At 47.0% G+C, this 12,564-nt stretch overlaps 1 protein-coding gene across 3 annotated transcripts in view; it reads right to left on the reverse strand.

The window, feature by feature from the left end:
• MTMR2 (myotubularin related protein 2) overlaps positions 1 to 4,892 on the reverse strand; it is a 65,421-nt gene extending 60,529 nt beyond the window's left edge. Inside the window, exon 1 of one of the 3 annotated variants that reach the window (XM_054191868.1) lies at positions 4,715 to 4,892. In XM_054191868.1, coding sequence (XP_054047843.1) covers positions 4,715 to 4,803 — 89 coding nt within the window. In that variant the 5' untranslated portion in view covers positions 4,804 to 4,892. Of the gene's footprint in view, positions 1 to 240; positions 4,167 to 4,218; positions 4,339 to 4,714 lie in introns of those variants that run through there. The other 2 variants (XM_054191886.1, XM_054191877.1) reach the window with 2 other exon arrangements.
• Between the last annotated feature and the right edge of the window lie 7,672 nt (positions 4,893 to 12,564).

Consider the following 12,564-nt stretch of genomic DNA (forward strand, 5'->3'; position numbering starts at 1 on the left):
TGGCTAAAATCTTCCCTTTCAAACTCTAACTTCAATGACTCATCACAAAACAACTCAATCAGCAAATCTCACACATCTGGTAGCAATGTGGTGCTAGCGAGCCCTCCTCAGCCAACAGCTTACAGACCCAACTCTTCCCAGCACTGCGCTCGCCCGTGGGGAAAGAATTCCTTCAACGTAGCCTTAAATCAGACCAGGTATTGACAGGACCTTATTTGAGACGAAGGGGGGAGTTCATACCTCATGGAGCTATTGCTTCAACAGACCTTGCTGCACTGATTTACACAGAGTTTATGTTTTCAGAGTTATCCCTGCAAACATAAAGACAAGGAGCATGATTATTCTCATATGCTTCAGTAAAAGTGCCGTGCAGAGGATCCACTGCATCTGCAGACCTCTGTGGATGATAACCACCAGCAGAGAGGTGGTAACAAGCAACCAGAAAGTGGTAACATCAAACATTGCTACAGTCATGCTGGCAGGAAACATCTGCCCGCTGCCTTATCTCTTTCTCTCATTTTATACTGAGATTGAAATATCGCTGACATCTCCTACAGCAGTTTCTTTACAGTACAATCTCCTCCATGCTTTTGCACAGGCAATACAAATTTACCTTCAGCGGATCTAACAGAAAGCCTCTTAGATACCTTATTGGACTGTTGTTCAGACTGGACTGTAATACGCTTTTTTCAGGTAACATTTCAGAGGAATACAAAGAGATATATGTTCATTCAGAAACTACAGCACATAATCACACAGACTGCATGAACAAAATGCCCCATCGCCTTTAATGAAAAGTAAATAGCTGAAGTCAGACATCACCTTTTTCCAGAAGTCATGTGTTCTGCTAAAGTCATATATGGCTTTATCTGGCTTTCCTTTCATAAAAGGAAAGATTATGGTAGAATTTTGCTGGCTATTACTTTGAATTCCAAAAGTCGGAGGGTCCACATGCAACTTCAAATTTAAAAAAAAAACCAAACAAAACCACCCACAACTTTACCTACAAATTCATTTTAAGAGCGGTCTTTGAAGAACTCTAATTAACTAGCACAGCTGAAGTGTGTTTATCACTCACTCACCCAGGATCCCCAGGCCATTTTATAGATATAAAAGCAGTCCATAACACTAAGTAAAGCTTGCTCTTCTGGATGTAACTGTACTGTAGCTCATCAAACATTAGAATCAGTGTTTTACCTTAGTCCTTTTTCTGTCTCGCAGGTTGCTCCCGGCCTGACACTGCAGACACAAAAGCGCTCCTTGCAAGCTTCTAGTTAAATACCACTGCAGCTCTTTATTAGCTGGCTCATGGTCACCTGTCTTCCACGAGAACAGGATGCAAGGGGAAAGTCCATCCTAAATACTGACTTTGGAAACCACACAGAGCTGCAGAACCCAGTGCTGTGCCACCCAAAACTAGCACTGGGTGAGACGGCTTAGACTTGAAAAGCAGAATAGCTGTTTCAGCACAACTATGAGGGCAGCTGAGTTAATTAGCTGTGACCTGCTCATTTGAAACTAACTCAGTATTTCCACAGAGAGCTGGGGATTTTTTTACCGTGTACAAACAGCTATACGGTGAGTCTCGTAAAGCATTTTCAAATATTTTTCTAGTTGGGACAGAAAAGTAGATAACACTTGTTTAGTTATTCCCATATCTTACTCAGGGACCACAGGTACAGCACTTTACTAGGGTCTATTAAAATATGAAAGCAACTGTCACTGTCAAATGCCATTATTGACATATCTCATGTGTATTACTAAAAGACAAGTAAACATATATATGTTCTTTAAGGCCCTTATTCATGTGAGCAACTTTATGTATAAGGGAACTCTTATCAAGCATGCCTTCTTGAGGTGTTAGTTCTTAAGTATCTCTAGAAATATGAAACTCACTCAACTTCCAAGCTGGAACCAAAAGAATGCAAATAATGTGTTACCGTATATATTTGATACTAGCATCTTTCCGAGTCTTCTAAATCTTGTATAAAACTATTCAGTCAACTACAACTCAGCAAGGCTTCACATTGCTAGGTAACTGAATCTGGGATGAGTGGCCTTCTACTCATTTTTTTGTTGTTGTTCCTTTTAAATAAAACAGATTATAAAAACTGATGACAGCACCCTTGTGATTCATTGTGCTCCTCACATCATCCCCAAAGCTAACTTTTTCTTTTTAAACAAAATCACTTAGTGAAAATGTGTCACGTCTCTGTAGTCATAGGTTAATGATCCAAAGTTGGTCTAGCTATTAGACCACAATCACAGAGATGAAAATAAGTGTGTTTCAATGCATACAAATAGTCCCATTAGCTTCAGAGGGATTGTTCTGATGCATAAAATCAAACTGCAGTACAGCTTTAATGAGAAAAAAATCTTTAAAAAAACCCAAAACTGAAAATGGATCTGCAGTCTGATTCATAGGAAAATTATTTGTTTGTGCATAACTATCGTTAGATTTGCAGGGGAAGTTGGTAATAAACATTCTGAAGGTTATCAGGCATCTCTCATTATAAGAACCTTATTTTACTTTCTTACAATTTAACTAAAAAGTTTCACAGCATATACCAACTCAAGATGAGGGGTTTTTTATTAATAACTGCAGATCTATTTCCAACACCTGGCTAAAGAAAAATATATTTTGTTTGGAATACCTAAAAAAAATTGGCTGGCTTTCTTCTACAAGTTCTAGATGCTAGAGCAGAGACTCGAAATTCTGAAAGCTTTTGGATAAGTGTTTTTATATCCCAAGAAGTCTGCTCAAGTCTGGGCCTTTTCAGGGCTTGGAGGACACAGCCTTGTGCATGCTCAACAGAAACAGATTTATCATCTCAATTTTCCAACAGTTCCATCTGTGCAGGGCATGCTGCTGAGAGGCTGAACAGGACTTTCCTTGTAGCCAGTGGCTCTTCTGAGTTAAGTTCTCTTTTGTGTCCACAGGCCTGCGTTTCTTACAGTGACTGACCTCCAGATGGGTCCAAGTTGCCCAAGTTGATGCAGAGGGAAACAGAAGCGTATATTGGGTCAGTTAGGTAAGTGGGAAAGAGGTCTATAGACATTTGGCAGGGTACAGGTAAACTGCACAAGGAAGCTGATACAGACAGCAGAGAACAGAACAATTTGATGGAGGAGGGTGAAATGAGGACAAGGAGTCATGAAGGACTCAAGAAGGAAGAAGCCCAAGCGCAAACCGGGCACCGCCTGTCTGGGGAGCAGCTCTGCAGGAAAGGCCCTGTGGGTCCTGCTGGGGATAAAACAGAGATGCTGGCAGCAAAGGGGCCACCAGCACCCTGGGCTATAAGACTAGAGGGAGAGACAGGAGATACAGGGAAGGATCCCCCTCTACTCAGCACTCATTAGAGTGCTTCTGGAATATTGCATCCAGGTTTTAGCCCCTCAGTGCAGGAAAGACATTGACGGAGGAAGTTCAGGGAAGCACCACCAGGATGGTGGATCTGGAGCACCTGCTGCGAGGAGAGGCTGTGGGAGCCTGGAGCAGAGACTGCTTCAGGAGACTGAAAAGCAGCCGCAGTGGCTATGTGGAAAATATCCAGAAGATGGAGACGGGCTGCCCAGAGAGGCTGTGCAGTCTCCGTTGTTGTAGGTTTTCAAGATCAGACTGGGTAAAAGCCACAAGCAGCCTGATCTGATATCAGAGCTGTCCCTGCTGTGAGCAGGAGGCTGGACTGAGGGATGCTGAGATCCCTTCAGCCTGAGTTACCCTGTGATCCTACGACCTGGCCATGGTGACAGCAGCCAGAATGGGAGAGAATAACCTTCAGTCACCAGGTCATCCTGCTTCCAGGCCCTACCACGAAACCTAGAGTCTCTTGTGCCACCACCCCTGTCCTTCAGCCATCATCTTCCCTTGCTACCCTACCACACTCTCCTGCGCCAAACGCATGGCCCAAGCGAGATGCGCTTGCCAGTGGCAAAATTCAAACTTCACCCATAGGCTGTGGAGGGTGGGAGGAACAGGAAAGTCTCCTTTCAGCTTCTGTGCCTTAAAGACCTTGGAAATTACCCACATGGCGTTAGAAGTCATTCAGACCACAAAGCCAAGCTCTCAGAAAAAGCTGTGAGGACAACAACCGCAAATGCTCAGCACAGCCCAGGAAATCTGTTGGTGAAAAAGCACAGGGTAAGGCCTAGCGTGGGAGCAGCAGAAGGCAGGTAACAACGCTGGTGCCCTACCCTGCCCTTCCAGCAGAAGCTCACCTGTCCCATTGCCTTCCTCAACTCAGTCACCGCAGGCACCCCAGGCAGGCAGCGCAGCTGTGGCTGTTCAGACAGCTTTTATCGAAAGGCTGCTGGGGGTGGCACCTCCTGCTCTGACTAAACGCCTGTAAAAGAAACCGGCTTGGCCGCAGTCGAGCAGTGCCCACGCCTGCACCGTCACCCCGAAGCCACCCCAAGCACCGGGACAACCTGCAGGGACATGGGGACACCCGGGCGGGCTGGACCCGGCGGCGGGGAGACGCTAGAGCCTGCTGCCCACCGAGGGAGAAAATGGCACCAGCTCCATCCCCTCGGCTTCCTTCTCCCTGCCGGCCCCTCCTCGCCCTCTTCCTCTCCCCCCACGCCCCGCCATGGCTCTTGGCTGACGAGGGGCCCCTCAAGCCGCCGAGCCCCGCGGCGGTGCGGCAGCGGCGGCCCGGTCCCGGCCCCCCGCGGGCGGGTGGTGAGGGGGGAGGGATGGCGCGGCGGCCGTTACCTGGAGAGGGAGTCGCCGCTGGGCGGCCGCGCCGCCGCCGCCGCCGCCCGCCCGGCGCCCAGGCTCTCGCAGCTGGAGCTCTCCTCCATGCCGGGCGGCAGGGCGGCCCCCCGGGGCGGCCGGCTGTCTGTCAGCCAAGCGGCGGGTGCCAGGCCAAGCGGGAAGCAGCCATGTTGGCCCGGCGTGCCGCGCGGGGAGGGCGGGCTGAGGCGGGGCGGCGGGAGGGGGCCGGCTCCGCCGGCTGCGGGGAAAGGAGCGGCGAGGGCAGAACGTCCTCGGGCTCCCTTTTCCTCAGCCCGCGGTCCCGGCAGCCAGGGAGAGGGGCACTATGCGGTTCTCCTTCCCCTCACCGGGATGAGGGACGCGGGGGATGTCCGGCCGGCTGAGGGAGGGGAAGGGGATCGTTCCCGGCCTCCCCTCGGCACATCCCCGCTTCTCCTTCCGCAGCGTGAGCCTGGCCGGAGCCCGGGGGCTCCTCATCGCCTGGGGACCGAGAAGAGGGTGAGGGAAGGAGACAGCCAGCCGGCGAGTGGAGGTGTTTGTTCGTAGGAGCACAGAATGGGCCGGGATCTCCCTTTTTTGGCTTCTTGAAAACCAAGGGAAGGCGGCAGCTCCCGGGTTCCCTCCCCAGGGCATGAGGGTCATTGCTAAGAGCAAGGAAATGGTCTCTCTCAAAGATCCCCTTTGAAGTCACAGAATCACAGAATGGTTTGGGTTGGAAGGGACCTTAAAGATCATCCAGTTCCAACCCCCTGCCCCCGGCAGGGACACCTCCCACTAGACCAGGTTGCCCAAAGCCCCATCCAGCCTGGCCTTGAACACTTCAGGGATGGGGCATCCACAGCTGCTCTGGGCAACCTGTTCCAGTGTCTCACCGCCCTCACAGTAAAGAATTTCTTCCTAATATCTTATCTAAATCTACCCTCTTCCAATTAAAACCACTACGCCTTGTCCTATCACTACACTCAGTGCTAAAGAGTCCCTCCCCATCTTTCCTGTAGGCCCCCTTTAGGTACTGGAAGGCTGCTATAAGGTCGCACCAGAGCCTTCTCTTCTCCAGGCTGAACAACCCCAACTCTCAGCCTGTCTTCATAGCAGAGGTGCTCCAGCCCTCTGATCATCTTCGTGGCCCTCCGCTGGACCCGTTCCAACAGATCCAATTCCTTCTTGTGCTGAGGACTCCAGAGCTGGATGCAGTACCCCAGGTGGGGTCTCACCAGAGTGGAGTAGAGGGGCAGAATCACCTCCCCTGACCTGCTGGCCATGCTTCTTTTGATGCCGCCTGGGACGCAGTTAGCCGTCTGGCCTACAGGCACACACTGCTGGCTCACGTTGAGCTTCTCATCCACCAGCACCCCAAGTCCTTGTCCTCAGGGCTGCTCTCAAGCCGTTCTCTGCCCAGCCTTTATTTGTGCATGGGATTGCCCCAACGCACATGCAGGACCTCGTACCTGGCGTTGGTGAACTTCATGAGGTTCACATGGGCCCACTTCTCAAGCCTGTCCAGGTCCCTCTGGATGGCATTCCTTCCCTCCAGTGTGTCAACTGCTCCACACATCTTGGTGTCACTGGCAAACGTGTGCTCAATCCCAATATCCATGTCACCAAAAAAGTTGTTGAATAGTGCCGGTCCTAGGAACAACCCCTTAGGAACACCACTCGTCACTGCTCACCATTTGGACACCTTGTTATTTGTGTTAGGCCAGCCTGCTAGAGGCTTTGCTGAGACCTCCTCTTGTGCTGGGTTGTGTGCCCGTAATAAACAACAGTTATGCTCCTGAAAATTTTAATTGCCTGTATCTGCTCAAGAATCCCCATTGAGTTTATCCCTCAACTGGATCGAGCAGGAGCTGGGGAACATGGCAGGTCAAAATCATGCGAGTCCACGGGGTGCCAGCACGGATCCTCTGTGTGCTCGCAAGGAGAGAAGTTACCTGACTGACAGCTCGTGTGCATACATCGCGATTTGTGCCCGGGAAGCTTTGCAGTCACAACTCACTGTTGAATGTTCTGCAGGAAGAGCCATGGTGTGTTCAGTTTCTTGGAGCAGTTTGGTAAGCAAGAGAAAAGGCATTGCATACAGAGACCCGGGAATTGCATCTTAAGCCTCCCATACCCAGCGCAAAGGCATTTTCCACCCGTACAGCTGTTTTGGCAAAAATCCCACTAGGCAAAGAAACTGAAACTCTGAGGACGTGTTACTAGCCAGGTGCGTTTCCAGTAAGTCCCGCTTGTTGGTAAAGCGAGCACCTTATGTCAGGACACTCAGTCTAAATATACCTCCCTGTTGGAGATTACCTCAAAACAGCATAAACCCTGTATTTTCTAAACATCTGAATACTCTGTGGACTGTAAAATGGTTACTGAAACATCGTCCCTCTTCATGCTCAAAGGAGCAAATCAGTTGATGTATCTCTTTCTGTTGTTTCCCGTATTGTTCCTGTCATCAGAGTGTAACTCCAGAGCAGTTTAAATCATGCAGAAGCCTGTGAACAGGAGCAGGATGCTGAAGAGGGATTGCAGTAGCCCCGCCTGAGACTGCACAATGTGGCTGTGAAATTGCCTCTGTCACCCTTTCCTTCAGTGTCTATCGGCAGCTGTTGAGCAAGCTTGATGTGGGACAGTTTTGAAGCTGGTTTAAACTTGAAAACGTAGCTTTGTTGCAGCAGGTTTTTTGTCTGTGTTTTTTACTTAGTCTTCTGAACAAAAAGTTTCTAAATTGGCAAATGAGTTTGTCGGGGAGGGGGGGAGGGTTCAGCCCAGAAAATGGAGTTTCTGGAGGCTTTTCTAAAATGAAATCTCTGTTTTCTGTTTAGAAGTGAAATTTTTGTTTTAAAAAATAAGCTGATTGCTAATGTTTTATTGCAGTGTTAAAATCCAAACAAAATGCTTCTACATTATTACAATGAATTTTTTTTTTCTCTAATTAGGGGCAATAAACCTTTCAGAAATGCCATTTATTAATGGAGAATGAGGTACTAGTGAGATACTCTCTCACCCTCTCTTCTCTTCAGCCTTCCATCCCCACCTATGTCTGGGCAAGCAGATGGCGTCCTCTTTGGAGACAAGCGGACAGGGGGTGCTGTAGCAGCAGCAGTTTTGCATCTTTGGTAAGCAGCCATGCAGTTTCTGGTAGGCTTTTTCCCACTGATGTACTCTTTTCCCAGTCTTTCCGAGGACGGAGTTCCTGACGGTAGTAACCTTTGGGAGAGGTCAGCGCCGTAGAACTAGCACAGAGCAGTGTGTGTTTCCCTTTCAAATCTTATCGAATAGCCTTGTGGTGAGTTGGTATTACCTCTATTCCCTCTGTTAAGCTTAGTTTGATAGAGGTGCAGTTGTTTAAAAAAAGTCAAGTACGAATAAAAACAATATATAAAACCTCCTTTGCTATGTGAAAGTATTAGAGTGCCTTCCTTTCTTCCTAATTTGCTATTGATGTGGCATCTCTAAGTAGTTTATTGATGAAGTGCCCTATTTGCTTTTCATTGCTGTGTTTTGTTCTTGGCCTTATCCCCAGGGCCTGTGAAACCCTTTAGAAATTCCCACTGGTGCTTTGTAAATGAGAACAAAGCTAATCACCTCCTGCATCTCTCCTGCTGCTGAAAGAAACTAGCAGTCTGATCAGTGAGTCTTTCTGCTCAACAATACCACATTTTCAAAGTCAGTCAGAATTTTCTCTCTGTGAAGTGAGTTACCTCAGGGCTCTTACAAGTGATGGTGAATTAAATAAAGGCCCTGACATAACCAAAACCAATTAAAGACAGTTCACAAGACTGTTTTATAACTGATGCAAAATAAGTGTAGTTCAGTCTGTTAACCTACTTTTGCTTACCACATCCCTAACCATTATCTTACAAGGATCATCATTTGGTTGGTTTTTTTTTTTATGAGGGAATGTTTTGCCGTTTTGTGATTTGAACACAGGAAACAGTAAAAGAAAACTAGCATCATGGATAAGCAATAAAATTATCTGTATTCCTCTTTAATTCCATGTGGCTGGCACAGCTGAGATAAAAGATATCCAGAAAGAGAGAATGACAAGGAACTTTCTTGAATCAAAGGTGTGAAAGATAATTTCCAAGTAAAGGAGACAAGCAGACATCCTGCAGTACTTTCTGAAATTGTACGTGGTTGTAACTTTTGTTCATAGCACATAAGAAGTGTAAAATACATAGCCTGGCTTTCCTGGGTGTTTAGAGGCTGTCAAAGCTGTGGTGAATATAGCACAAAGAGGACAATTTTTGTACCATATAAAACACGATTAAGAGAGGGGAAGTAAAGCTTTTCCCTCAGTCCTTTAGTGTGAAAAGGAGATAGTATTTGTCTATTGTATTTAAACTACATGCCTGTTGAGTACAGGGCTTTATAGCTCTGTGTGTATGTGTAGTCCACACATCTGGTATATGATAGATGAATGTGCCAGATGTTAAAAATCCAGATGTTCTCATCCCTGGAACTCCTCAGCTTTGCTGATGCAAACACAGGCATTGTCATTTCTCACACTGTGAGCAGCACAGAGCTCCTCAAAGCTAGGGACAGTCACACATCCCAGGCATCCTGGCACAGCCATCTCATAGGGGTCTCGTGGAGATGTTTGGTCGTGGTCTGTGACTCCTTGACTAAATGTACCTGGAGCATCGGGTGCCAGAGCAGAGGAGGAATTGTGCTTCTACAGTGGTCAATGGGTGGACCATGAAGCAGGACCACATGCTCAAATGATTCTCTCTAAGAAAGCATGCTCCCCTGCTGCAGTCTCTGTTATAACCTGCCCTTACATGGTACAGCTCATCAGGCATTCTCCTCGCTACTTCTCTTCCCCATCACAAAACCCAACACAGTTATTTGAAAGGCCTATAAATAACAAGGGAGTGAGAGCCCTAATCCCTTCTGAAAATGGTTGCCTTGTTCCCTTCACTCCAGCCCCAACACTGAAATCATATCCATCCTAAAACTATCTCTTCTTGCTGGAGCTCTATGGATCTCCCATATTTCCCCTACTATATTCATGCATTCCTGTGCCCTGTTAGCCAGTGCATTAAATAATTCATGGCAATGGCAGCTTCACACACTGTGCCTTCCTCTCTAGTAGTCCACATCAGTGAGTCCAACAAATTTGTGGCATGACTCAGTCCCATAATTGTTCTGAAAACCACACAACCAGAGACACCCTCGTCTCTCCCTTTGATTCACTAAAATGGTTCTCAGATTTATTACGTTTTCTTGTCTCCTTGATGTACAGCTTAAGGGCAGTGGGCAGCTGATAAAAGATTCTCAGCGCCTTGGGAAGGGCGGAGTGTCACTGGTGAGATCCCACTGTGATGTATGATCATCAAATCACAGTGGAGGTGGCATGTGTTCCTTTTGTCAAGCTCCATCAGCTGATAAAGTATGAGGTCAGAAACAGCGAGAGCTTTGGCACATGCAGAGAGGCTGATGAAGAACAACGTGCTGTGGCTGTGATTTGGAGCTAGAGCTGCTTGTGGTTGCAAGAACATCTGTTACAAGACGGTCGTGGGCACATGCACGGATTTGGTCCTGCTAGTGCACGATGCCTGTGCTGTCAAAGCTGGAAACTAGTCAAAACCAAGAGGGGAACTTACAGTTAAATTGTCACCATGTCTCCAACATTACTGTACTTGAGGTTAACCTGATCAGAGTGGTCACTTTAGCTCACCCATGATGAGGTTCTTTACTGGCTGTGATGGCACCCTGACAGTGCTTTTGCCTTGCACCCCCCACATGTCTGGCAGAAACAGAAGCTAATGATCAATGGGCCAATGACACTTTCTTTTTGTCACTTGATTGGGGTTTTTTTTATGCAGTCATGCACGTGCAAGGTGTTACAGATGTGGAGCTCTGGACTCAGCCTGGACCTAATCCTGCATGCTATAGCTTGCTACCTGTTTACAGAGCACTTCTGATGGGCGGAATATTTATTCTGCGTGCTGCTCTGCCTGTGTAGTGCTCTCTTGTCCTCACTCCCACCCCAGCCCATGGCTGCTCGCAGAGCAGTGAGGCATTAAATATCAGATAGGCTAATGAGTACATGAGGATCCATCCCAATGTGTGCTCGGTGTGTACAGACCATTGCCTGGAGTCAGGCATTTCACCCGCCTTTTAATTGCCTTATGCTTTTAATTTTTGCTGGCCTCTGCAGATAATGATTTATTGCAATGTACCGGAGCATGCATTTGCCTGTAGCTAAGCAATGATACCAGCGCAGCCCAAGGCTGACAAGGTGAGTATGTCAGTGCTGTAGCAGACTGTGAAGTCTGAAGGTGCAGGCACCCTGTTCTGGAGAGCGTGCGGCTGCCTCAGCTGCTGTGTGCTGCATTCCTCTGGCTCTAGGGGCACTACATGCTGAAAAACATGTTGTAGTTTTAGAAGATCAATTTTTAGTGTCACTTCAAATAAAGTAGTATAGTATCTTTCCTCCTGAAGGACTACATACATCACAGCAGCTGTCTGGCTGTCTACAGGTTCGGACTGCAACACTTCAGCAGCTCCTTGCCATCTGCGTAATGGTCTCCAATCTGGCAAACATGAAGTAAGAATTACTCACAGGAGTTAAATTTGAAAGTTCTGGTGCTTGTTAAACCGCTACTGCTGGAAAGAAATGTATTTCCAGAACCTATAGGGTGATGAGGCAGGAAGGAAGGACATTGGGGCAAGAATTGGTTTTGATGTTGTCAGCCATTAGGAGTGTGATTTTCTGAGGTCTCAGCACTTGCACTGAGCAGTCTCATTAAGATGGGGATAGGTGTTCACATGCAGGGTAAGGGTCTCGTACCTTTTGGATCTCAAATCTTTATTTTACAGTCCTGATTTGTACACCAATTTTCAAGCAAACGGTAATTTTAAATACAGGTGATTTTATGTCTACATTCTCTGAAATAGTACTGTCTTTATATTGTGTATGTGCACACAGAATTCTCAAAGTGAGATCTTAATCTACAGCTGGTGTATTTAATAGCTACAATTAGGGAAATGCTTAAGAATACTTGATTTTATCTGTTATGCTTCTTTTCCTACTAAGGAAGATGTGCATTTGTGGTAGTGTTTTAACAAAACACAATAAAATGATGATGGTAAGATCTGGAGATGACATTAAAGATGAGAAGGACACACCTAGAATATAAAATACAGTAGGAATTCATTCCTTTTGGTTTCCCTTTTATTTAACTCGATGGCTCAAATGGGGAAGGCTCGTGTAGTTGCCCAACTTTCTTTTAGAAGTGGTAGCTGTTCAGCTCCAGTGATGGAAGGGCTGGGGACTTGCCGGCTTAACAGTCAGCGCAATAAAAATGAAGTATTTGAGAGGTGTTTGATTATCTGCTCTGTGTGAGTAACCTATCCACAGTGGGTGAGATGTGGAAAACATTCAGGAAGTTGAAGACACATTAAGCCCTTGGATATTGTGAGGGAGGAAGCTTACTGCCATTTCCAATGGTACTATAATTTGGAGATGGTTGTCAATAATGTCAAATAAGAGGCACAAGGAGCAAACTGAAGTGCTGAAGCCTTGATTAATTGCATTACTTAATTGTTAGCTTACCATCTGGGTTGGGGAGACTGCTTCAATCTGCTGCCTTCAAGACACCCACATTGCCTTTTTGGATTTAGCACTGGGTGAACTATCTTCAAGCTGGAGCTTGCCCCAGTGATGGCTCTCAAAAGGCAGTGTGGGATGGGACTGCACCAGGTTGGGCTCCCTGCTCCCTATCCAGCTTCTGGCACAGTGACAACAAGCTGTGCCTTCCCAAACAACCCAGTGCTCTCCTGCCACATCTCCAGATGTGCAAAGATACTCATCTTTTCCTGCCATGAAAATACCTGCCTGATGCATTTCC

Source organism: Rissa tridactyla, chromosome 1, assembly GCF_028500815.1.
Source record: "Rissa tridactyla isolate bRisTri1 chromosome 1, bRisTri1.patW.cur.20221130, whole genome shotgun sequence".
In the NCBI taxonomy this organism is placed as follows: Eukaryota; Metazoa; Chordata; class Aves; order Charadriiformes; family Laridae; genus Rissa; species Rissa tridactyla.